The sequence below is a fragment of the Microcebus murinus genome, chromosome 7 (assembly GCF_040939455.1).
Source record: "Microcebus murinus isolate Inina chromosome 7, M.murinus_Inina_mat1.0, whole genome shotgun sequence".
Classification (NCBI taxonomy): domain Eukaryota; kingdom Metazoa; phylum Chordata; class Mammalia; order Primates; family Cheirogaleidae; genus Microcebus; species Microcebus murinus.
Genome location: NC_134110.1, coordinates 66,675,271 through 66,701,706, shown reverse-complemented (window position 1 = coordinate 66,701,706; position 26,436 = coordinate 66,675,271). Strand labels below are relative to the sequence as shown.

The 26,436-nt window shown below is 37.6% G+C and overlaps 1 protein-coding gene across 2 annotated transcripts in view; it reads left to right on the top strand.

The window, feature by feature from the left end:
• Positions 1 to 26,436, top strand: part of INTS8 (integrator complex subunit 8) — a 53,140-nt gene that overhangs the window by 11,010 nt on the left and 15,694 nt on the right. For both annotated transcript variants that reach the window (XM_076005153.1, XM_076005152.1), the window contains exons 7-16: positions 1,558 to 1,665; positions 4,119 to 4,274; positions 7,380 to 7,480; positions 8,023 to 8,164; positions 10,134 to 10,204; positions 10,589 to 10,764; positions 11,999 to 12,132; positions 14,175 to 14,285; positions 18,596 to 18,797; positions 22,980 to 23,101. In XM_076005153.1, coding sequence (XP_075861268.1) covers positions 1,558 to 1,665; positions 4,119 to 4,274; positions 7,380 to 7,480; positions 8,023 to 8,164; positions 10,134 to 10,204; positions 10,589 to 10,764; positions 11,999 to 12,132; positions 14,175 to 14,285; positions 18,596 to 18,797; positions 22,980 to 23,101 — 1,323 coding nt within the window. The remainder of the gene's footprint in view (positions 1 to 1,557; positions 1,666 to 4,118; positions 4,275 to 7,379; positions 7,481 to 8,022; positions 8,165 to 10,133; positions 10,205 to 10,588; positions 10,765 to 11,998; positions 12,133 to 14,174; positions 14,286 to 18,595; positions 18,798 to 22,979; positions 23,102 to 26,436) is intronic.

Genomic DNA, 26,436 nt, shown 5'->3' with positions numbered 1-26,436 from the left:
ACAGTATTCTTATCCATAAAATGATCGAATTGAGCTAAATAATCTGAGTTTTTTTTGTTTGTTTATTTGTTTTTTGAGACAGAGTCTCACTGTGTTGCCTGGGCTAGAGTGCCGTGGCATCAGCTTAGCTTACAGCAACCTCAAACTCCTGGGCTCAGGTGATCCTTCTGCCTCAGCCTCCCAAGTAGCTGGGACTATAGGCATGCACCACCATGCCCAGCTTATTTTTTTCTATATATTTTTAGTTGGCCAATTAATTTCTTTGTATTTTTAGTGGAGACAGGAGTCTCGCTCTTGCTCAGGCTGGTCTCAAACTCCTGAGTTCAAAGGATCCGCCTGCCTTGGCCTCCCAGAGTGCTAGGATTACAGGTGTGAGCCAACCCGCCTGGCCCTGAGCTTTCTTTGAGTTCTGCATTCAGTGATTCTAGCTATCAATCTAAGAAAGTTCTTGGAAAAATATACAAATTCTATCTTTAGAAAAAGACAACTGGGGCTGGCCATGGTAGCTCATGCCCGTAATAGGAACACTTTTGGGAGGTTGAGGTGGGAGGAGCACTTGAAGCCAGGAGTTTGACACCAGCCTGGGCAATGGTGAGACCCTGTCCCTACAAAAAATTTTTAAAAAATTAGCTGGATGTGGTGGTACATGCCTGTAGTCCCAGCTACTAGGAAGGCTGAGGTGAGAGGACCACTTGAGCTCAGGAATTTGAGGTTACGGTGAGTTATGGTTGTGCCACTGTAGAGAAAGAACGTATCTTATAAAACAAAAGACAACTGCAAACGTAATATTGTTTTATAGCTGTTAATTTAAATTTTTAAATTTACCTTAGCCAGTCTATTATGGTAGACATTTGTGTATCCCCACTTTTGGGGGGGCTCCCTAGCATCTGTCTGTTCCCCTTTTCTGTATTAGAAGAATTCCCTACCTTTTGAGACTTGTGGAAGGCAGAGCCTGCCTATAAAAGAAATTGAAATATCCAAATACTGTCTTTCTTTAGCCTCATTCTGCTTGAGGGCAGGCATGTCACAGAGGTTTGGCAGATAACTTATTTTAGACTATGAATCAGGAGCAAGTCAAAGAATTGGAGGTGATAGAGAATCCACAGTGGCGATGGGCAGCAGCAACAATGCAGTAAAATCTAGTTTCAGGGGTACCACTTGCAGGAGTGTAGCAGCTGCTTTCAGTTGCTGGTGCTGGTGGCTGCAGGTGACATGAACCATGGAATCTAATGTTGAGAATGGCTACAGTGGTATCTTCACTAGACCAGTTTTGGCTCTCATTCTGTGTGCCTCCCTTAACCCCTTTTGTTTCCCAGCCTGATTCTTTGGTGTAGGCTACCTGAAATCTCATCAGTAAATCAGTTTTCTGCTTAAATCAATCAAAATCGGTTTATGTTGCTTGTGAGTAAGAGCATTGTATTATAGCACTGGTCTTTGGAATATGTTTTTTCTATGTCTTTTTTTTTTCTGTTTTCCTAAGATAAAGGTAATTTTGAATTGTATGCTCTTATGCATGTGAAAAATTATGGAGCAAATTGGTATTGTTTCCCATTTTAGGTGTGTTATGATTTGGGTGCAGCATACTTCCAGCAAGGCTCCACAAATTCAGCTGTCTATGAAAATGCCAGAGAAAAATTTTTTAGAACCAAAGAGCTAATTGCAGAGGTAAGTATAATTACATTTGGGCATTTAGGTTGTTTATTCTTTATTATAAAGTTGCGATGTTTACATCTTCAAGCCTAAATTTTTGTTTAGATATTCGATGCTTTCAAGTTAAATTCCTACAAGTAAAATTACCATGTCAATGGTTATTTTTTAAAGGCTGTAATTTATAAAACCAAATTGTTTTCCAGGTATATTTCTCTCAGGGTACTCCAATCAGCAGTGTTTTTTTTTGTTTTTTTTTGTTTTTTTTTTGAGACAGAGTCTCACTTTGTTGCCCAGGCTAGAGTGAGTGCCGTGGCGTCAGCCTGGCTCACAGCAACCTCAATCTCCGGGGCTCAGCGATCCTTCTGCCTCAGCCTCCCGAGTAGCTGGGACTACAGGCATGCGCCACCATGCCCGGCTAATTTTTTTTTTGTATATATATTTTTAGTTGGTCAATTAATTTCTTTCTATTTTTGGTAGAGACGGGGTCTTGCTCAGGCTGGTTTCAAACTCCTGACCTTGAGCAATCCGCCCGCCTCGGCCTCCCAAAGTGCTAGGATTACAGGCGTGAGCCACCGCGCCCGGCCAGCAGTGTTTTTTTCAAAAAAATTTTTCCTCATTTGATGGGTGAAATATAGTATATTTTATAAATTTGCCTTTCCTTAATTACTAATAAGAGTAAACTTTCACTGTTTCTTTTTTCTTTTTTTTTCTTTTTTGAGACAGACTGAGCTCTCTCTGTAGCCCTGGATATAGAGTGCTGTGGTGTCATCATAGCTCACTGCAACCTCAAACTCCTGGGCTCAAGCAATCCCTCTGCCTCTGCCTCCTAATTAGCTGAAACTACAGAAGCATGGCACCTGGCTAATTTTTCAATTTTTTTTTAGTAGAGATAGTGTATTACTCTTGCACAGGCTGGCCTGGAACTCCTAATCTCAGGTGATCCTCCTGCCTGGGACTCCCAGAGTGCTAGGATTAAGCGTGAGCCACCATGCCCAGCCCTCACTGTATTTATCATTTGCATATTTCTTTTTATGATTCAGATGACTGAATTTTCAAATATACAACTAGGTTTTTGTATGCCTGGTGCCTAGAAAAAAATCCCACTTCAATCTCACCTTTCTTCAATAGAGAAATTGATTAAATGCCCTAGAGATTTAATTTAGATCTTTTCTATACCCATTAAGAATCCCCATTTTCACTCTGGGAGGCCGAGGCGGGCGGATTGCTCAAGGTCAGGAGTTCAAAACCAGCCTGAGCAGGAGTGTGACCCCCATCTCTACTAAAATAGAAAGAAATTAATTGGCCAACTAAAAATATATAGAAGAAATTAACCGGGCATGGTGGTGCATGCCTGTAGTCCCAGCTACTTGGGAGGCTGAGGCAGAAGGATTGCTTGAGCCCAGGAGTTTGAGGTTGCTGTGAGCTAGGCTGACGCCACGGCACTCACTCTGGCCTGGGCAACAAAGTGAGACTCTGTCTCAAAAAAAAAAAAAAGGGAGGCCAAGATAGTATTTTAGTCTTTGTGGGAAATATTCAATCTCTGTTGCATATTTTTTTTTGTACCTTTATAACCCTTTAAATTGTTTTTTTTTTTTGAGGCAGTCTCACTGTGTTGCCTGGGGTAGAGTGCCGTGGTGTCAGCCTAGCTCACAGCACCCTCAAACTCCTGGGCTCAAGCGATCCTCTTGCCTCAGCCTCCCAAGTAGCTGGGACTACAGGTGTGTACCACCATGCCCAGCTAATTTTTTTCTATTTCTAGTAGAGATGGGATCTCGCTTTTGCTCAGGCTTGTCTCGGACTTTTGAGCTAAAGCCATCGTCTGGGCACACGTGGCCTCCCAAAGTGCTAGGATTACAGGTGTGAGCCACTGCACCCAGCCCCCTTTAAAATTGTTTACAATACTAAATTGTTCTTAGTTTAAGGGATGAATAAAAACAGACCACAGGTTGTGTGCAGTATTTTGCTGACCTTTGTTCTAAACCTTTAACCTTTTCATTTTTTATGGCTCCTCTGATTTTGAATTTTTTTTTTTTTTTTGAGACAGAGTCTCACTTTGTTGCCCAGGCTAGAGTGAGTGCCGTGGCGTCAGCCTAGCTCACAGCAACCTCAATCAACTGGGCTCAAGCAATCCTTCTGCCTCAGCCTCCCGAGTAGCTGGGACTACAGGCATGTGCCACCATACCCGGCTAATTTTTTCTATATATATTAGTTGGCCAAATAATTTCTTTCTATTTATAGTAGAGACGGGGTCTCGCTCTTGCTCAGGTTGGTTTCGAATTCCTGACCTCGAGCAATCCGCCCGCCTCGGCCTCCCAGAGTCCTAGGATTACAGGCTTGAGCCACTGCGCCCGGCCTGATTTTGAATTTTTCATTAGCATTTTCTTGTACTATTAAAATGCACTAAGGGGGTGCTAGAATATTTATATTACTACATTAATGGATAATGGTGTATACCTCTTACTTTACAGATAGGTTCATTATCTCTTCATTGTACCATAGATGAGAAGCGGTTAGCTGGCTATTGTCAAGCATGTGATGTTCTTGTACCTTCTTCTGATAGTACATCTCAACAGTTGACTCCATATAGTCAAGTCCACATTTGTTTGAGATCTGGCAACTATCAGGTAAGATGTATGACAAGTATACAATAGTATAATTGAAAAATTTTGGAAGTTGGATGAAACTGACTTCAAATCCTGGCATCACCAGTTTACCAGTTGTGTGATTTGGGGCAAGTCACTTAAACTGTCAGACTGACCTATATAATAGTGGTAATATCCCATTTCATAAAATTTTTATGAGAATCAAGTGAGAAGTTATTAATAAATTCTAAGACAAAGCACTGTACAGATGTTCATTATTGATATTCTTCTTTCTTGAAGGTATAGAGTTTGCCCATAGTAAATAAATTCTGTAAGAAACTCTGTAAGTAGAACCTTCAGCTTTTAAAATGACAGGTAGACAGCTTTTAGTTTTACAGGTCCTGAAGTATCTATTTTGGCCTGTTCCTGGCTTTATTAGCCTTTACAAATAGTAACCCTGATGGAGAAAAGGGAGCACAGCGAGCAAGGCAGTTTTGGTAGGTTTGTGTGGATAGTCACAGACAGAGCCACCTTGCCATTCAGCGTGTCGTCATCACAGTTTTACTCATGCAAAGGGCTTAATTAATTAATCTGTTGAGGTTTTTATTGCCCCCTCTGGGTGCTTTTCTTTAGTTTTGTAATGAAATCACCAGGAATTAGAATTTGTGCTTTTGAAATCTTTATTAGAAAGTCTTAGTTCTAAGGCTGGGCGCGGTGGCTCACGCCTGTAATCCTAGCACTCTGGGAGGCTGAGGTGGGCGGATTGCTCGAGGTCAGGAGTTCGAAACCAGCCTGAGCAAGAGCGAGACCCCCGTCTCTACTATAAATAGAAAGAAATTAATTGGCCAACTAATATATATGGAAAAAAATTAGCTGGGCTTGGTGGCGCATGCCTGTAGTCCTAGCGCTACTTGAGAGACTGAGGCAGAAGGATTGCTTGAGCCCAGGAGTTTGAGGTTGCTGTGAGCTAGGCTGATGCCATGGCACTCACTCTAGCCTAGGCAACAAAGTGAGACTCTGTCTCAAAAAAAAAAAAAAGAAAGAAAGTCTTAGTTCTAGAGAGTGAATTAATATTGAACTCAAATTATTTAACTCAGTAATGATTATCATTTAACTCAAAACAGGAGTCATAAAATGACAAAGCTGTAACTTATTTTTAGTCTTGTGTCTCCAGTTGGGTTTTATACCAGCTTTATAGTTTACTCTTCTCATCTAGAGTTTCTTTTTTTTTTTTTTTTCATAGAAAATAGATAAAAGAGAGGGAGATGATAGCACTTCTTCCCCCTTTCCTTGGCCCTTTTTAAAAATATTGCTTGCCCTAGGGAAGAAAATTAAACTCTTGAAGATGAAATACAGATGCAGGTGAATTTATTAAAGTCTAGAGATCTTTCTGTTACATCTCCCTAAAAGGGGCTTATGGAGGGGAGGGGAAGGATCAGTTGTGGTAAGATATAGAGAATTGGTTCTTTAAGAAGCTTACTAGAGTGGTAAGACCTGTATAAACCAGAACTGAGGACTATTATCCAGAGACAGGCTCGTGTTACTGTGAATATGATAAAAGTGCCAAAATATGTCAATCTCAAAATAGTGTAATGGATAGCCAAGGAGGGGAAAATAGCCATTTTGTTGCATCTTTGAAATCCATCACTTTAGTTATGTATGTAGAAGTATCTTAGGAATTGAATTTGTTATATTTGAATAGGATTCTCTTATTATCTCTCTTATATTATCTCTCTTATATTATCAAGCAGTAGTTGAACAGCTGTTAACAGGTGTGTCTTCTCACATATGGGAAGTGGCTGTCTTGCGTCTGCGGAGCCCTACATGCTCATGTTTTGCTATGTAGGTGAAACAGTGGTTAATGTATAGTTTTTTTTTGTTTTTTTTTTGAGACAGAGTCTCGCTTTGTTGCCCAGGCTAGAATGAGTGCCGTGGCATCAGCCTAGCTCACAGCAACCTCAAACTCCTGGGCTCAAACAATCCTCCTGCCTCAGCCTCCCGAGTAGCTGGGACTACAGGCATGCACCACCATGCCCGGCTCATTTTTTCTATATATATTAGTTGGCCAATTAATTTCTTTCTATTTATAGTAGGGATGGGGTCTCGCTCTTGCTCAGGCTGGTTTTGAACTCCTGACCTTGAGCAGTCAGCCCGCCTCGGCCTCCCAGAGTGCTAGGATTACAGGCATGAGCCACCGCACCCGGCCTAATGTATAGTTTTGAAACCACTTTAGCCAGTACTTTTGTGGTAGCACCTGATCAGCTTTAACTGTTCCCAGAAATCCCCCCCTACTCACTATCACCCCTTCTTTCTGTCCTCCTTTTCCATTGCTTAAAAGCTGAAAAAAATCTGTAGTAATGTGGATATTTTCTGTAATTCACTAACATATTTTAAACCATTTAAATTTGTTAGAATAATTTCTTAGCATATTTTTTTGCAGCTGAATTATCTTTAATCAATCATTTTAGGATTTTTAAAGTTTGTTTTATGAGCCCATGTTTAAAATGGATGAGAAGATATTTAAAGTTTTTTTTTTTTTCAAATTACATAGCTGAATTGCCTCTTAATGAATTGATTCCTCTTTCATTTCTCATTTTTGATTCATGATCTTCAATTTTAAAAAGGGTGGAGGGCTATTTTTACCTTAATCTAATTTTAGAATTTTAAAAAGAGAAAATTTTCCTAGTAAGATATTGTTATGACTTTATTCAACTTGTATTTTCCACTATAGAAAGAAATTTTTTTTTTTTTTTTGAGACAGAGTCTCGCTTTGTTGCCTAGGCTAGAGTGAGTGCCGTGGCATCAGCCTAGCTCACAGCAACCTCAAACTCCTGGGCTCAAGCAATCCTCCTGCCTCAGCCTCCGGAGTAGCTGGGACTACAGGCATGCGCCACCATGCCCAGCTAATTTTTTTCTATATATATTAGTTGGCCAATTAATTTCTTTCTATTTATAGTAGAGACGGGGTCTTGCTCTTGTTCAGGCTAGTTTCGAACTCTTGACCTTGAGCAATCCGTCCGCCTCGGCCTCCCAGAGAGCTAGTATTACAGGCGTGAGCCACCGCGCCTGGCCTAGAAAGAATTTTTTAAGGTAAAGAAACTTCGCTATGATTTTTGAAATGGATGCATCTTTCTATATGTTTTCTAGGAGGTAATACAGATTTTCATTGAAGACAACTTAACTTTCAGTTTACCTGTCCAGTTTCGGCAATCAGTACTAAGAGAACTCTTTCAGAAAGCTCAACAGGGGTAAGTTGAAAAATTACTTTTTGATTTTTGAGTGAAAGAGCAAGTGCTTGGCTTATCAAGAACATACCTGCAAATTTCCTATGAATCTGACATTACTTTCACTTTTATTAATGTAGGGGAAATTAACACAGCCAAAGGAGCCACTCTAATGTTCCTTCATCTAGTCCAGGGGTCCTCAAACTTTTTAAACGGGGGGCCAGTTCGCTGTCCCTCATACCGTTGGAGGGCCGGACTATAGTCCGCATGTGGCCTGTGGGCCATAGTTTGAGGATGCCTGATCTAGTCCATTTTAAAGTGCTTGGGGGAAAATTATACATAGAAGAATTCATTGTGTTGCCTAATCTGTAACTGAATTGTCCCTTAATAAATTCTAAACCTATTCTTTTTTTTTTAACCCTGAGTATATGATAGCTTAAAATCTTACCTCTCAAGAATAAATAACTCATTCTTGTGAATATAGTTCTTGTGAATATAGTTTTGTAATATATACCTTTCTTTTGTAGTAAAAATAACATTAGTGCATCTACTTTTATATTCTACAGAAATGAAGCTTTGGATGAAATCTGTTTTAAAATCTGTGCCTGTAACACAGTCCGTGATATAATGGAAGGTAGAACAATTAGTGTTCAATTTAACCAGCTGTTTCTTAGACCTAATAAAGAGAAAATAGATTTTCTTCTTGAGGTAAGACTTTTTTTTGCCCTTTTGATTTATAATTTTACTTTAAGCTTACCAATGACTTCGCAGTTGCCAAATCCAGTGCCTCTTTGCTGTCTGCCTTGTCTTCTACTCTAGCTCTTTTTCTAGTTCTCCTCCATGTTTCTTCTACACCCTTCATTGGATTCTCCTCAGTCCATCATTCATCATTGACTTCTTTTTTGTTCTCCCTTTAATGTTTTTGTTTACAGAACTCTTTCTTTGGTTCACTCATCTTGTCATTTTTTAATTTTCATGTATAGCCTCAGGTGTGCAACTACCTGTTTACTAAAAACTCCCAAATCATAACTGTTGTCTCTCATATGAGCTGTAGAATCTTTGTTTCTACTGGGTCTCTCTCTCTCTTTCTTAACAGTCTTAATGTAATAGACATTGAGAGAAGTACATAAAGCACAAGTAATACCACTTAGTTCTAAAAATACATTACCAGCTCTCTGGAAGCCCTTCTAATGTTCTTTATCAACCCCCCTGCCTCCCCATGAGGCACCCTGTCTGTGGTAATCATTTCCTTGCTTTTTAAAAAATAGTTGTGATACCTTTGTATGTATCCTTGAAGAGTATTTGTTTTCTTTTTTCTTTTGTGGTTTTTTTTTTTTTTTGAAACAGAGTCTCACTCTGTTGCCCAGGTTAGAGTGCTGAGATGTCAGCCTAACTCACAGCAACCTCAAACTCTTGGGCTCAAGCAGTCCTTCTGCCTCAGCCTCCCAAGTAGCTAGGACTACAGGCATATCATGCCTGGTTAAATTTTTTTCTATATATTTTTATTTTTCCAGCTAATTTCTTTCTATCTTTTAGTAGAGATGGGGTCTCACTCTTGCTCAGGCTGGTTTCTGGTTTCGAACTCTTGACCTTGAGCGAACCTCCCGCCTGGACCTCCCAGAGTGCTAGGATTACAGGCATGAGCCACTGTGCCCAGCCAAGAGTATTTTTTTAATTTGCCTATTTTGAACTTCATGTAAATGGAGTCATATAATGTATGTTCTCTGCCTTCTTTCTCTAAACATTATTTGTGTGACTTATTCCAGTTATGTAAAAGTTCTTTTCATTGCTATAAGATAAAATATTATGAACCATACCACAATTTATTTATTCATTCTTATGATGGTGGTCATTTGTGTTGTTTATAGTTTTTGGCTATATACATACACAATGATGGACATTTTTATTTATATTATTTTTGCTGCTTGGAACATGTATCTGTTTATCAATGTTAATATACATAGGGAAAGTATATCTGCATCATTACCTTGTGACAGGAACTACTGATTCATAAGTTTACCTCTTCATATAATTTGGCAAAATACTTGATAAATTCTGTGAAACTCTCTAGTGTGCTAAATAGAATATTATTATTATTATTATTTTTTTTTAATACAGTCTTGCTCTGTCACCTGAGCTAGAGTGCAGTGGCATTGTCATAGATCACTGCAATCTCAAACTCTTGGGGTCAAGCAATCCTCTTGCTTTAGCCTCTGTAGTAGCTGGGACTACAGGGCACGCCACCACATCCAACTAATTTTTCTGTTTTTTTGTAGAGATGCTATCTTGCCTCCCAGAGTGCTAAGATTATAGATGTGAGCTACCATGCCCGGCCCAGATTATTATTTACTACATATAATGCCTGCAGTCATTAAAATGGTCATATTTCATATCCTCTGTAATGGATTTTTATTCCTTGCTCTCATCTCTTAAATTACTTAATCAAATCTGTGATTTGTGTATGGTCGAAATAGGAAAATTCAGTTGTTTTTAAATCTAAACTTTTCAAACTATAATCTATATGTATTTTTTTCAAAATATTAAGGGAGTACAAATGTTTTTGTTACATGGATAGCTTTTATAATGCTTAAGTTAGGGCTATTAGTGTGCCCATCACTTGAATAGTGTTCATTTTTTAAAGTACCCATATTCAAATGAAAATTACTCAAATTCCTAGGTATGTTCAAGATCAGTAAATCTAGAAAAAGCTTCAGATTCTTTGAAAGGAAACATGGCTGCTTTTTTAAAGTAAGTACCTTCCTTTTCTTCTTTTTTAACTTAGTCCTTTGAGAATAGTATCTATCATTACTTATCTTTTTGTATTTGTTTTTCATATCTTATAACCAGGCCGTCACTGGTATTTAAAAGCAAATTAAGGTTAAGTTCAAATTTGTGTAGTCACATGAGACTCTAGGATTGTAAAATTACTTTTTTTGTATATTGTGGCATTGGCATCACAATTTTAAATAAGGACCAAAGGGAAATTTAAAAATCGGTTTTAAAATATTGTTATATAATTTATGAAATGATGGCTTTATAAGTGTGTTTATTAATAAAAATTGGTTGATATTATTGTTTTTCCCAAACTAAATTATACACTTTTTTGTTTTACAATATTTCTTACTGATCTAGGAATGTGTGTCTGGGGTTGGAAGATCTGCAGTATGTTTTCATGATTTCTTCACATGAGCTTTTCATTACATTGTTGAAAGATGAAGAACGAAAGCTACTTGTTGATCAGATGAGGAAGAGATCCCCTAGAGTAAATCTGTGCATTAAACCTGTAACTTCATTTTATGATATCCCAGGTTAGCTCTCTAGTCTGCCAGCTAAAATGTTGGCACATTTTGCCCCTCTTTTCAAGTTAACATTGAAATATATTGGAGGATTGCCTCTTTGTTCTAGTTTATACTGTGTTGGTAATTAATGGAAATTTACCTTTCTTCTATAGACAGATTTTTTTTTTTTTTTTTTTTTTTTAAGATTTCATGTCTAAGCTTATATAGACAGATTTTTGAATAAGCAGATAGGTGCTGGAACAGCTGAGTCCGTTCATTGTTAATGAAAATTTAGGCTTAAATACATACAAGATTTTAGCTGGGGAAATAGACCAAGGTAACACTGCTGCTAATATGTTTTTGGAGATAAAAACAAAATGGGGGAGATGAGTGGTAAGGGGTGCTGGAACCAGAAAGAGACAAATTTTCATGCATTTCAGCCTATAACTCAGTGCTACTTGTCTGCTGGCTAAACATTCAGCTTTGGCAACGTTGCCATTTTTGCCTTATTTATTTGTGGTTTTTCTTCCATTTTTGCCCTAGAGATATAGATGGAAAATACAGTGCTGTTCATTAATAAGAAACATAAGCTTCAAGACTGAATGTAGATGAGACAGAAAATTCATTTGGTTTAGCAGAAGTAGAATCTTTTAGCTGCTTTGATCCTCAGTAAATTTAAACTGGTTGAATGTCCAGTTGTAAAGGAAAAGAATAACATTAACACAAAATGCTGGAAATGCATTAGTGAAGACTGTGTCTGATAGCCTACCTGTAATTAGGGATTTTAATGACCATGTTTTGGTTCTCTAGGTAGGGAATGCCTCCTCCTTTCCTCTCCTATTACAAACCATACATTCTTAATGTTTATTAATCAAAATTAACATTTTATGCTTTTGTTAACACATTATGTTCAAAAGTAGGAATCAGTGTATATAAGTTAATTCTTTCCATATGCCTCACATAGTTCTTTCCATGAACTAATTATTGATTTTTACCTTTGTTTATATTTTCACTATATTTTTAAACTGCATTCATTTGTTAAATACAGTTATAATACAACAATGTTAGGTTTTCTACACAAGGATTAAAATTAATATGTAATTTACATAATGTTGAATGAATCTTAAGATGATAGCTGCTTTTAATTTATAGATGTAATACAAACATACACAATTTCTCTCAGTAAATTGTCATTCTCATATTTATCGGTTTATGTATATCTTTGCTTTAAATCACTGTTGAAGTAGAAATCTTTTTTTCTTAGCCTCAGCAAGTGTCAACATTGGTCAGTTGGAGCATCAACTTATACTGTCAGTGGATCCCTGGAGGATTCGACAGATTTTAATTGAATTACATGGTATGACTTCTGAGCGTCAGTTCTGGACAGTGTCTAATAAGGTAAGAAACCCTGCGTCAAGAGTAAGTAAGAAAATTACCCTTGCCCTTGTTTTCTTTTCTCTGAGATGGAATCTCACTGTATTGCTCATGCTGGTCTTAAACTCCTAGACTCAAGCGATCCTCCTACCTCAGCCTCTGGAATAGCTGGGACTACGGGCATGTGTCACCATACGTAGCTTATCCTTGTTTTCCAATGTTGTGTAATAGAAAAGCTGTTCCTTGACCTTTTTGATACTAAGGACCCTTTTACTTAACAATTTTAGGACCCTCACATGACCAGAATTGCACTTTTAACATCAATTGACAGAGAGGAAAGAGAATATGTCCAAAACAAAGATACTGTTAAATCAGTAACATCTAAAAATGAGTATTTCATTTGTTGTCAAAAGTATCTACATGTATTTCAAATATATCTATAAATATATGTATAAAGTATATTATTTATATAGTCTGTAGCTGATACTTGTTATATGCTATATCAGGTATTTTTGTTTTTTAATACCTGCTTGATATCTGAAGCCTACAGCATATAACCAGTTCATCAAAACTTCTTTACAGAACATTTTTGGCTTTACATGTTCTTTTGAAAATAGCTAATGTATTTATCTGTTTCTGAGTTTATCTATTTAAAAATTTTCCTCATGGAAAATGCAAATAAAATAGCTTTTAAAACACCATTTTAGGCCGGGCCAGGTGGCTCACGCCTGTAATCCTAGCACTCTGGGAGGCCAAGGTGGGTGGATTGCTCGAGGTCAGGAGTTCTAAACTAGCCTGAGCAAGAGGGAGACCCCGTCTCTACTATAAATAGAAAGAAATTAATTGGCCAACTAATATATATATATATATATAGAAAAAATTATCGGGGCATGGTGGCACATGCCTGTATTCCAAGCTACTTGGGAGGCTGAGGCAGGATTGTTTGAGCCTAGGAGATTGAGGTTGCTGTGAGCTAGGGTGATGCCACGGCACTCACGCTAGCCTGGGCAACAGAGTGAGATTCTGTCTCAAAAAAAACAAAACAAAACACCATTTTAGTGGGATGTACCTTGGAAATACAGGGGAAATAATCTGTAAATACAGGAGAAATTAAAGCAGCATGGCAGTACATCTAACTAACTGTGTACTTCTCCCCTGCTGAAGATGTAGTAAAAAAGCAGCCAGAAATTCACGTATAGCTTATACAATTTAAACATGCAAATAGGAATGAAAAATTAGTTGGGCTTCCTTAATATTGATGCAATTTATTAGTGTTAATTTTTTTTTTTTTTGAGACAGAGTCTCAAAAGAGTGCCGTGGTGTCAGCCTAGCTCACAGCAACCTCAAACTCCTGGGCTCAGTGATCCTCCTGCCTCAGCTTCCTGAGTAGCTGGGACTACAGGCATGTGCCACCATGCCCAGCCAATTTTTTATATATATTTTTAGTTGTCCAGCTAATTTGTTTCTATTTTTAGTAGAGATGGGGTCTAGCTCTTAATCAGGCTAGTCTCGAACTCCTGAGCTCAAAGGACCCTCCCGCCTTGGCCTCCCAGAGTGCTAGGATTACAGGCGTGGGCCATCATACCCGGCTAGTGTTAATGCTTAAGATGAAGAAGTATAGCATACTAGTTATGAGAGGAGGTTCTAGGACTAACTACCTGAGTTTGAATCTGAGCTTCATACTTATTATAGTAGCTGTATAATATAGACAAGTTACTTTTGTGTGCTTTATTTTAGTTTTGTCATTTGCAAAGTGGGAATAATAGTACCTACATCGTAGTATTGTTGTGAGGATCACATGAGCTAATACATATAAAACTGCTAGTTTTGGTTTTATTTTTTTTTTTCGTATAGATTATCCTTCAGAAAGTCCCAATCTGGAAACTGGCTCATTGTGAATATTCCGTTTTGATTAGTTTCATTATGACTGTCATTTTCTTTTCTCTTTAAAAAATGATTTATGTATGACTTTTTTACATGTGATTGAAGATTATTGAAAGATTCCTATTTATATTTGGCTTTCTCTATGTGTGTTTATGTACTTTATGTATTTTTATTTCTTTTAGTGGGAAGTACCTTCTGTCTATAGTACTGTTATCCTGGGAATTAAAGACAGTTTAACAAGGGATTTGGTTTACATTCTCATGGCCAAAGGTTTGCATTGCAGTACTGTTAAGGTGAGTAAAAGTGTGCGTCAAATATTCCTTAAGAATGTGCTTTAGTAATTTTAGTAGGAATCAGAACTTATCTTTTCCTGATCTTAAAATCACATTCATAGGCCTAAAAGCTTATTTGAAAAGGTGTTTTGGTTTTTCTTTTTCCTTTACCTTTGTAATTATACCAAAATGGTTTTGGACATATGGATATTGTTCTGAATCTTTTTTTTTTTTGAGACAGAGTCTCACTTTATTGCCCAGGCTAGAGTGAGTGCCGTGGCGTCAGCCTAGCTCACAGCAACCTCAATCTCCTGGGCTCAGGCAATCCTACTGCCTCAGCCTCCTGAGTAGCTGGGACTACAGGGATGCGCCACCATGCCCGGCTAATTTTTTCTATATATATTAGTTGGCCAATTTCTTTCTATTTATAGTAGAGACAGGGTCTCACTCTTGCTCAGGTTGGTTTCGAACTCCTGACCTCGAGCAATCCGCCCGCCTTGGCCTCCCAGAGAGCTAGGATTACAGGGGAGAGCCACTGCGCCTGGCCTGTTCTGTATCTTTTTAAAAATCTAGAGAACATAAAAAAGGTATTATTTATATTCTTTAGGATTCACTTAGTAAAAATTGTATACTGAGATTAAAAAACAGAATCCCTTAAAATTATTTTAGCTACTGTATTTTACAGAAGGAATTTACAGTCTGTTTGGAAAATTGAGACATAGTGAAATGTTAAGTCATGTAAGATAGTGTATTACACGACTAATAGTACGAGAAGGTTAAAGACTGCATAACCCTCAAGTATAATTTCTGAGCTAAAACTGAGACTTTTTAATGAATGAGCTACATAAAGAAGAAAGTGAAAGACATTGAAGACAGGATAATAACATGAGGAAGAGCTCTAAGACAAGCAGTAGAATGGAAATATATGATGAGATGGGAAGCAGTCAGCTATTTTTAGGGTGTTATTTGTTATGAGAAGTGAGGCAGGTGATAAGCCTAGGTGAGGAGGCAAGACCCATACTATAAAGACTTCTGGGAGCTTTGTTAAGGAGGTTGGCAGTCTGCACTGGCAGTCTTCTAGCCAAATTACTCAGCTAGAAGAAGTCCAAGATGGAGACTTTGTAGTTTTAAGAGAAGCAGTTCCTAGCTTCCCAACTTCGCTTTATACTCTTGCCTAAAATTTATGTGCCTAAAAACACTCTTACAATCCCCATGTCATGTCAGTTCCTCATTCCCTCCCCTTTTCACAATTGTCCTTTTCCTGATGACTTAAAGAAAAGGTGGTAGAAGGCACACTGTAGCTTTATAGTAAGTTTTGAAATCAAGTGGCGTAAATCCTCCAGTTTTTTTGTACTTGAAAATCATTTTGACTATTGTAGGTCCGTCCTTTTTCATATAAACTTTAGAATCAGGTTTTTAATGGCTATAAAAGAGCCTGCTGGGATTTTGATTCAGATTGCAATGAATCTGTAAATCAATTTGGGGAGAATTGATACCTTAATACTATTGAGTCTTTCAACTCATGAGCATAATACCTCTCTTTATGTCTTTAATCTCATGTTTTGTAATTTCCAGCATACAAATCTTACACATATTTTGTTAGATTTATCCTTAAATGCATTAAAGTTTTAAGAAACAGAAGCAAAGCATAATTCTTTATTCAAAAGTCACTATTTTCACTATGCCGGGAATAATATCCCTTGCCTCTTCTTCAACTCATGCTAAAAAATATTTGTCATTTAAAAATTTACATAGGGAAGTAAATGCTTTTATAAAACTGTTTTAACAGGGAAGTTTGCAAAGAATCTTTTTTTTTTTTTTTTTTTTTGAGACAGGGTCTCACCACTCTGTCCCCCCGGGCTAGAGTGCAGTGGCATCATCATAGCTCACTGCAATCTTGAACTTGGGGGCTCAGGCGATTCTTCTGCCTTAATCTCCCGTGTAGCTGGTACTACAGGTGCACACCACAATGACAAGCTAGTTTATTTTTTGTAAAAACAGGGTCTTGCTATGTTGCTCAGACTGGTCTCAGACTCCTGGCCTCAAGTGATCCTCCCACTTCAGCCTCCCAAAGTGCTAGGATTACAGGCATGAGCCACCGTGACCAGGCCAAAGAATCTTTTGAAGACAGTGCTTTAGACCAGTGGTTTTCAAAGTATAGTCCCCATACCAGCAGCATCTCTCACATTTGGGAACTTGTTAGAAATGTAATTGTTGGGCCCTACCTTGGACCTACTGAATCATAAACTCTGGGGATGGGACCCAGTATCCTTTTTAATAATCTCTTCAAGTAATTCTGATACAGGCCGGGCGCTGTGGCTCACGCCTGTAATCCTAGCTCTTGGGAGGCCGAGGCGGGCGGATTGCTCAAGGTCAGGAGTTCGAAACCAGCCTGAGCAAGAGCGAGACCCCGTCTCTACTATAAATAGAAAGAAATTAATTGGCCAACTGATATATATATAAAAAATTAGCCGGGCATGGTGGCGCATGCCTGTAGTCCCAGCTACCCGGGAGGCTGAGGCAGAAGGATCACTCGAGCCCAGGAGTTTGAGGTTGCTGTGAGCTAGGCTGACGCCATGGCACTCACTCTAGCCTGGGCAACAAAGCGAGACTCTGTCTCAAAAAAAAAAAAAAAAAAAACAACAAGTAATTCTGATACATGCTAAAGTTTTGAGAACTTCTCTAGACCAACACTGTCCGGTAGAAATATAGTGTGGGTCATGTATGTGATTTATAATTTTTTAGTAGCCACATTTTTTAAAGTACAAATACGGTAAAGTCGATTTTAATGATGTATTTTGTTTAACTCAATATATCTAAACTATCACTTCTATATATAATCAATATAAAAAATTGATATATTTTCCATTTTTGAAATGTGTGTGCTAATCCAGTGAGTATTTTATACTTATAGCACCTCTCAAGTTGGACTAGTCACATTTCACATGCTCAGTCGCCGCATGTTGCTACTGGTCGCCATGTTGGATGGCACGTTACTAGATAATTGTAAGCCATTGAAAAGTTTGATGGCGGAATGTAGTTGGCAGCTTTTCTCCTTCCACACTTAAAATAACATTTATTGGGCACATAGACTATTTTGCAATTTCATATACATTCTTTCATTTATTCACAAAAAGTTGTGTGGAGGGTGCTATCAGTTTTATAGGTAAGAAACCAGAGACTCAAAGGTATTAAATTGTCCAAGGTCACATAACTAAGTGACACAAGTATTAGAAAGGATAAAGAGAAGAGAGCATATCAGAGAAATATTTAGGTGGTAAAGTCTAGAAATGATGGGAAACTGATTTGATGTAGAAGGCAAGAGGGAGAAAAGAATCAAGGATGATGCTCAAGTTTCTAGTTTGGGCACCAGAGAACAGATGACAAGTACCAGCAAGTGAACATGCAGAAAAACATTTTTGAGGGGCAGATTATGAATTCATTTTTACATGTTGAATTTGAGGCTGTAATTGGAAACATCAGCCTGAAACTTGGGTAATGGTATGGACTGGAGTTATATACCATTTGGGAGTCAGATTTGGGAGTCATCAGAGATTACCCAGGGAGAATATATACAGAGCATGGGACCCTGGGGAATGTCAACACTGGGTTCAAGAAAGAGTGGTGTGATGGTTATGAGGACCAGACAAATGTGAAGTCACACCAGCCAAGGGAAAGGAGAATTGTCAAGGAAAAGGCAGTGCCTACCACTGAGTTGCAGCCCCTAATTCCAATAAGATAATGGAACAGTGTTTAGTAGATCGGACAATTAAGAAGAGCTTTGGTTTGTGAGAGCTGTTTCTTTGTAGTGATGGGGATAGAAGCCACATTTCTGGAATAAATGAGACAGGTGGAGAAAGATGATAAGTGAAGACTAGTCTTTGGAAAAGTTAGAGTGAGATGGGTAAGAAAACACTTGGATCATAGCTTATTTGATTTGTTTATTAGGCAATTACATAGGCTAATTGGGTGGTGTGTGAAGATTTTAGAATGTGAAACCTATTGAAGAGTCGAAGGTAGAGGAATGCTTGTAATAGAATTTTACACCTGTATGATACAGAAGTCTTTGTCAGTTTATAATTTTTGTAAAACTTGTTTAATATATTTTATATTGTTTATTGGATTATTTTACATTATAAAGGAATAAAATATTTATTAGAATAAATCAATAATGCAGAGATGATAAAGATAATCTAGCCTCATTCCCTGGGATGAGTGATGTTAACCATTTAAATTAATCCTTCTCCTCTTTGCTCTGTGTTTATAAAGGCACACAGTTTTTGACTCCACAGGATGGGTGACCCAGGCTATTCTGTTATTTCTCTGTATAGGATTTTTCCCATGCTAAACAGCTCTTTGCTGCTTGTTTGGAGTTGGTAACAGAGTTCTCACCAAAGCTTCGTCAAGTCATGCTGAATGAGATGTTGCTTTTGGATATTCATACACATGAAGCTGGAATGGGGCAATCAGGAGAGAGACCTCCTTCTGATCTTATTAGTAGAGTGCGAGGATATCTGGAAATGAGGCTTCCTGGTAAGACTATTTCACAAAGACAGATTTCAGAAATTCAGCACTCAAATAATTATGGGGGAAAATCTTAAAGAAAACTTACTTGAGGCTGGGCGTGGTGGCTCACGCCTGTAATCCTAGCTCTCTGGGAGGCGGAGACGGGCGGATTGCTCGAGGTCAGGAGTTCAAAACCAGCCTGAGCAAGAGCGAGACCCCGTCTCTACTATAAAGAGAAAGAAATTAATTGGCCAACTGATATGTATAGAAAAAATTAGCCGGGCATGGTGGCACATGCCTGTAGTCCCAGCCACTCGGGAGGCTGAGGCAGGAGGATTGCTTGAGCCCAGGAGTTTGAGGTTGCTGTGAGCTAGGCTGATGCCATGGCACTCATTCTAGCCTAGGCAACAAAGCGAGACTCTGTCTCAAAAAAAAAAAAAAAGAAAACTTACTTGACTTTTAATTATCTTTAAAAAAGTTATTTCTCTCCTTAAACAGTTTGGGTTTATAGTTCACTGGAAAATATTGGGAAAAATGAGGGAAATTATTCATTTCCTGGGATTTCTATGATAGTACCACAAACTGGGTGACTTAAAACAACAGAAATGTATTCTCTCACAGTTCTGGAAGCGAGATATCTGAATTCAAGGTGTTTGTAGGGCCATGCTCCCTCCTAAGACTCCAGGGAACAGTCCATCCTGGCTTCTTCCTAGCTTCTGTTGGCCCCTGGCAATCTTTGGCGTTCCTTGGCTTTGTAGCTGCATTGCTGTAGGCTCTACCTCTGTCTTCACACGACATTCTCCTTCATGTGTGTCTGTGTTTCTTCTCTTCTTATAAGGACACTAGTCCCTGGATTTAGGGTCTGTCCTAATCCAGTATGACCTTATCTTAAATACATCTGCAAAGACCCTATTTCCAAATAAGGTCACATTCTGACGTTCAAGGTGGGCATGAATTTTTTGGGGACACTTCACACTATAGAAACTATATTGCAATTTTAAAATATTCTGTTAAAAGAATCAAAATGTCCTTGAATATACTGGTTGATGGTTTATTTCCTCATTATAGCCACAAAATGTCCTCAAACTGATTTGCCCTGGGCCAGGAATTTACTCGTGGCCACTTTAGGAACAGACCATGAGTGTCCTATTCTAATTATAAATATCTTAACCATGAAAGGGACCTATCATATAAACTGTCATCTGTGTCATAAACCTTTCTTAGTTAAAGCAGTTTTTAAATTTTATATGTTTTAAGAGTATAGCAATTAAATCATACTGTACACATTTAATACTATAAATAGTAAAATTTCGTTGTAAAGAAAGATGCTAATAATGTGCCAAAACAGAAACAATTGCTGGCTTCCTGGGGTCTTAATGAATTAGTTTAATTATTACATTCTAATTTCTACATTCTAGTAGTTCAGTGCAGAGGTAGATAGTTACAGATCACAACTTTTTAGCACCCTATAGATAATAGAATACCTTTGAGCTTTGATGCATCAGTCCCTTTTAATATCATAATGTCTTTATAAGAATGATATAATGTGTTGCTAATGGACACATGCAACTGTGTACATGTTTACTTTATAAAGGTGGGAGTTTTTCATACATGGTTTTTATAAAATTAAAAGCAAAAAGAATTTTAAGACCTTAACATTTGTTAAGTGCTAACTACATAAAGAAAAGAAAAGAAGGAAAAATCTACTCAGATTTGCTTAGACATTTATCAGACATTATTCTAAGAACTACAGGTACATAACTCATTTAATCCTCATAGTGGCCTCAGTAGCCACTATTTCATTCTCATTTTGTAAATAAATAGGTGCAGAGAGTTTAAGAGATTTGCCCAAAGTCACACAAGAAGAGGGAGAACTATGATTTTAATCCATCAATCTTTGCAGCCTGTGCTCTAACTCTTTGAAATGGTTGGAAATGCCTTTAAATAATTACTTTGTTTGTACTACCTTTTTGGCTTAACATTTAGGAGTTCACGTCCTTTTTTCCTTTTTTTGTGTTAAAGGACTCATAGCTCTTCACAATAATTTGTGTAAACTCCTGGCATAATTGAATGGTCAGCAGCTTGTCCTAGAGCTTGTGCTTATTAATCAGTCTTTAAATTAAGAAGGAAAAGTTGTTTTGTTTTAAATAGGAGGAACAAGAAAACAGTTTTTTCCTGTAGGTATAGTTTTTTGTTTTTGACTAATCCTCAACTGTGGACTAAGTTACCTGAGTTCAGTACAGATCAACTTGTGGCTGTGATGCTTTTACAGCTCTGTACTTCAGTGCCACTGGGGGAGTTGGGGTTTGTAGTTAAGATAGGGGCAGCAGAGTGTTATCTGCCACCTTCTTTTTTTTTTTATTTTTTTTTTTTCTGCCACCTTCTTGCCACTCCTTTTTTAAGGAATAAAGTTGTTCCCTAGTGCTATAAGGCCAATTTTGAACTACTTAGATGCATGCCCTCTATCGAACACAGAAGGGAAAGCACTCTCATGTGGGTTGACCTGGTGTTATTACCAGGAACAAGAAGTAATCTTAACTGACAACAGCCTTTTGGTTATAATAGAAATATAGGCTGCAAACTATTCTAAGACCAGTATGCCTTTTGGAAGTTATGCCTTTTAATAGCTTTATAGCTAAATAGAGCAATTTTCTATTCAGACACATGTCCTTATGGTCCTCAGTTTCAACAATATTGAATGTAAGGCCTACTCTGGCTGTTAAAGCATATGACTTTGTGCTTATTTTTAATGAATCACTGTATTGCGGATGCTTAAAGGGACATTTAATCTCTAAATCACTGCCTCTCAGGTTGTCAGAGCCCCCTCCCTAGATTCTAATTCTCCCATAAGAATCATTCCTACAGTGCCAGTATTACTGATGAGTGCCTGGTGATTAAAGGAAGCCTTGGAGAGCCTCAGTCTCTGTTTGGCAAAATGTATAGAACTCAGTGACGTGTGCATTTGGGGAACTAATTTCACTTGTCATTCCTTTTTTGGAAGTGATGCAAATAATGTATTTTTATTTTATTTTGCCGTGTTCCTATGCATCTTTTTTTGTCATCTCAAATCCTTTTTGTGAATAAGGTGAGCTATAAATAAAGAGCCACAGGCACTACTATTTTTTTAGAAAGACTGAGAAATTTAGGTACTCTAGAAAAGGAGGTCAATAAATCTCCCCATTTTCAATCTCAATGCTATTATTTAGAATTCATTGTGTTTTCCTTTCCTTTTTCCTAAAGTACATTGAAATCTGAAATTATATACTTTGAGCTATAAAAATTCACAACATATTAGGATATATTTAATAACTTATTTCAAAGGAAATAATGTTCAAAGCAAGTCTGAGTAGATTTTTCCTTCTTTTCTTTTTTTATTTTTGAGACAGAGTCTCACTCTGTTGCCAGGGCTAGAGTGCCATGGCATCAGCCTTAGCTCACAGCAACCTCAAACTCCTGGGCTCAAGCAATCCTCCTGCCTCGGCCTTCCCGGTAGCTGGGACTACAGGCATGCGGCACCATGCCCAGCTAATGTTTTCTATATATGTTTTTAGTTGTCCAGCTAATTTCTTTCTATTTTTTTAGTAGAGACTGGGTCTTGCTCTTGCTCAGGCTGGTCTCAAACTGCTGAGCTCAAAACGATCCACTCGCCTTGGCCTCCCAGAGTTCTAGGATTATAGACGTGAGCCACCATGCCCGGCCGCCTTATTTTCTTATTTAAAATTATTTCTGGTATAGTACATATTTTTTGATCAAGTAAATGACTTGTCACTTATGAGTTACATTTTAACCAGAAAAAATTATTAAAAAGAATAAATATATCAACTCAGATTTGTTACAGTTTTTAAAATATAGTTTACCTATTTGCTGTAAATGTGCTAGAAGTTTATACCACAGCATTTTGTATTTGTTTTATTTGTGTGATTATCATCTGCTCATTTATTTCAGTTATAAATTTCTGGAGACTAGGTATCTAAGATTTACACAGTAGAGTTTTAGGCTCCTAAAGGATAAAGAATTTTGTTAATAGTGGGAACCATGTAGTTTGTTGTTGGGAAATGTTAAACCTTACGGAATTAAGTACTAAATGTTAGCATTTTTCTGTTTTTTGTCTGTAGCTGTTGGTTCTTTTATTCAGTTGAAATCTGAGCAGATATTTGCTTTGTTCCCATTTTAATGTTGTGATGATAATTCCAGCTGTTTGCTTTTTAGATATTCCTCTTCGTCAGGTTATAGCTGAGGAGTGTGTTGCTTTTATGTTAAACTGGAGGGAAAATGAATACCTTATGCTGCAAGTTCCTGCACTTTTGCTTCAGAGTAATCCATATGTAAAGGTAATTCATGTTTAATGTAAATAAAAGGATTATTAAAATGGTATTATACCTGTTTCTTTAGATTTACATTACTTCGAGCACTTGTCTAATTTCTATGATACAGTGTAAGATTGGATGCTTGCTGGTTTATAGTTAAAAGTATAGTTTTTGATAAGTCATACACTTAATTTTGCTCTCCCTGTATAGGATTCATGAGAATGCACTTACAAATTATTTAATTAACAGATGACACTTTGGTGTACTTATAAAGTAGTGAGAGGTTAGTCAACTTTTCTTGCTTTGATGGCTGTGATCAAACTCCAGGACTGATGGGAGCCGTCAGGAATGCACTTCTACCTGTTTTCCATTTGAACACTTTGCCCTTCTTTAGAACCTATTTACTGCTCTAAGTTTGATATGTCTGAATCTAGAGCATGTTTGTTAATGAATTAAACATGTTTGCTGTTAGTATTTATACCCATATGAAATAATTCATTCAGTAAATTGATAGTAAATTGTTTATTTCCTCTCCCTTAATTACATCTGTCCTCTGCAACCTAAAATGCTTTTGAGTGTAGAAAATATCAAAACTAAAGAGAAACTGGAAGCTTTTCATAAGATTGTATTTTTCATGTGTTAATATTATATATACCTTGAATAAGTAGTGGACTTTTCTTTCTGGTCTTGTAGTTAAGAAACCAAAATAAAACATTTAGTTATTTAACATTTTTACAAGGACCTCTTTTGGGGTACATTTAGTCCTTCAAATTTCCTAATTTTTAAAATTCTTATCTACTCCAGTTTGCTTTAATACATAGTCCTTTAAGTCCATGCTTACCTGGAAAACTCTTGGTAGACTATACCACTTTTTCACATTTGTCTTTGGTTATTTGTCTCTTCGTGTTTCATGTGTGTCCTTTTAAAAACTGGACTCATTTCATTTTAACCCTTTGAAGATATAATGATTTCATTAGTTTTTTCCACTCCTTTTTATCTTTACATTTGTTCATAAAAATTCTCATACTTGAATTGTCCTTTTCTTTGAATTTTAGATATTGAATATTATCTCTTTAGTGAACTTTCTGGGATATGAGTTCCTAATATCTAGGGTGCTTGTCTGATTATGCCTTTAATAAACTCTGAGATGAGAGAACTGTTTTGTTCCAAGGTTTTTATCATTTACACTTAGAATTGTAGCGTGTTGCTCAACATTAAGATAATATATTAGTTCCCCTCTTTGCTTCCCTAGCAGTGAGTTCCATGGAGCTGTGCACCAGGAGAGATGGGTGCATGTTTGTGTATTGAATGCTTGAGGCTCTGCAGTGGGGAACACACAGGAAATTGTGTTGTAGGTTGCCTAACTCTAGGCAAGGCTATCTCACTGCTCTTTGCAGTCTCCCTGACCTGGCTCCAAAGAGGAAGAATGGGTGGTGACCTTGCTAAATAGTAATAGTAATCTGAGGCATCTCATCATGTCACCTGGTGGTTAGGCTTTTACGTGTTGCCTTCCATAATTGGCCCCTTTCCCATTTGTTCACGTCAAGGAAAAAGGAATCATAGAAGTCAAGAGTAAGTGGTTGTGTTTTGAAAATAATAATAATTTGGAGCAGTTTCCACATTTTTAATTTGGTGTGAAATATACATGTATATGTAAGTGTAGGGAAAAGTCTGAAAGGATATTAATAGACATGATCCCTGGGTAGTGGAATATTAGGTGAGTTGAATCAGTTTTATTTTCTGTTCCATATTTTCTTATTCATTTGAATATAAACTGTATAATCACAAAAAGGAATGGAAAAACCTTAAGCACATGACTAAAATATACCTTTTGAAATAATACACAACTGTCTAGTCTGCACCTTGTATCAGAGTTGAAAGGGCATATAGGATTTATAGACACTTGAATTATAAAAGTAGCTAGGAGGAGGAGGAGTTGTGATAGTAGTAACAATGTGGGATAAAAACGCAGGCTTTTAATATGGCTTATGAGGCCTTTTAAGGTGTGAGTACTTCTCCTCCAGGTGTACCACCTTGTTCCTTGTATGCCAGCTCTGTGCTGGCATCACCCAAGAGCTCACATGACATTTCTCATGACTCTGTGCTTTTGCACATGCTGTTCTCTCAGCTAGGTAGGATGTCCCACTTTTCCCTGTTTGTGTGGTTTCTTTGATGCTTTCCCAAATTCCTTTCTCTGTAAATGAGTAAATCATTTTCTGTTCTTGGCTACCTTTGTACTGTGATACTGGTCCTGCTACAATTGTACTGTTGACATATTTCTTTTGTTGTGTTAATACTCTATATTAGATTATTTTTTCACCTGTCTTCCCTACAGGATGGTGAGCTTCTTGAGGGCAGTTTATTTTTATATTCTGTTTTCTATCACGCCAGCATACATAATAGGTGCTTAAGAATGGTTGTGGAATTCAGTTGATTTGGGGCCTAAGACCTCTGAAAATTCTTTTACTTAAATTTATTTAATAAATTTAGAGACTGTCAACTAAGCATATGATTCCTGACAGCAGAAAATGAATTGGAGATAAGGAGCTACAGTAGCCCTGGCATTGTACTATATAGTAAATAGCTGCAAATATTGCAATCCCAGTTGTTGGAGAAGAATATGTTTGGTGGGCATGCAGACAAAATGATCCTACTAGACTGTGTTTCCTCAGTGCCCATTCATGTAGCATAGGTAGGGTTTTTTTTTTAATTTTTTTTTTATTTCGGCATATTATGGGGGTACAGATTTTAAGGTTTCAATAAATGCCCCCCTCCCCCCACAAATCTGAGTCTCCAGCATGACCATCCCCCAGATGGTACACATCTCACTCATTATATATGTATATACCCACCCCCCTCCCACCTGCCCAATACCCTATTACTGTAGTACCTATGTGTCCACTTAGGTGCTGTTCAGTTAATACCAATTTGCTGATGAGTATATGTGGTGCTTGTTTTTCCATTCTCTTTTTTAAATTTTTAATAAACTTTTCCTCTTTTTTTTCCATCCTAATAAGTTGGTCACAAAAGTTTTTTTTTTTTGAGACAGAGTCTGACTTTGTTGCCTAGGCTAGAGTGAGTGCCATGGCGTCAGCCTAGCTCACAGCAACCTCAAACTCCTGGCTCAAGCAATCCTTCTGCCTCAGCCTCCCAAGTAGCTGGGACTACAGGCATGTGCCACCATGCCTGGCTAATTTTTTCTATATATATTAGTTGGCCAATTAATTTCTTTTTATTTATAATAGAGACGGGGTCTCGCTCTTGCTCAGGCTGGTTCCAAACTCCTGACCTCGAGCAATCCGCCTGCCTCGGCCTCCCAGAGTGCTAGGATTACAGGCATGAGCCACCGCGCCCGGCCA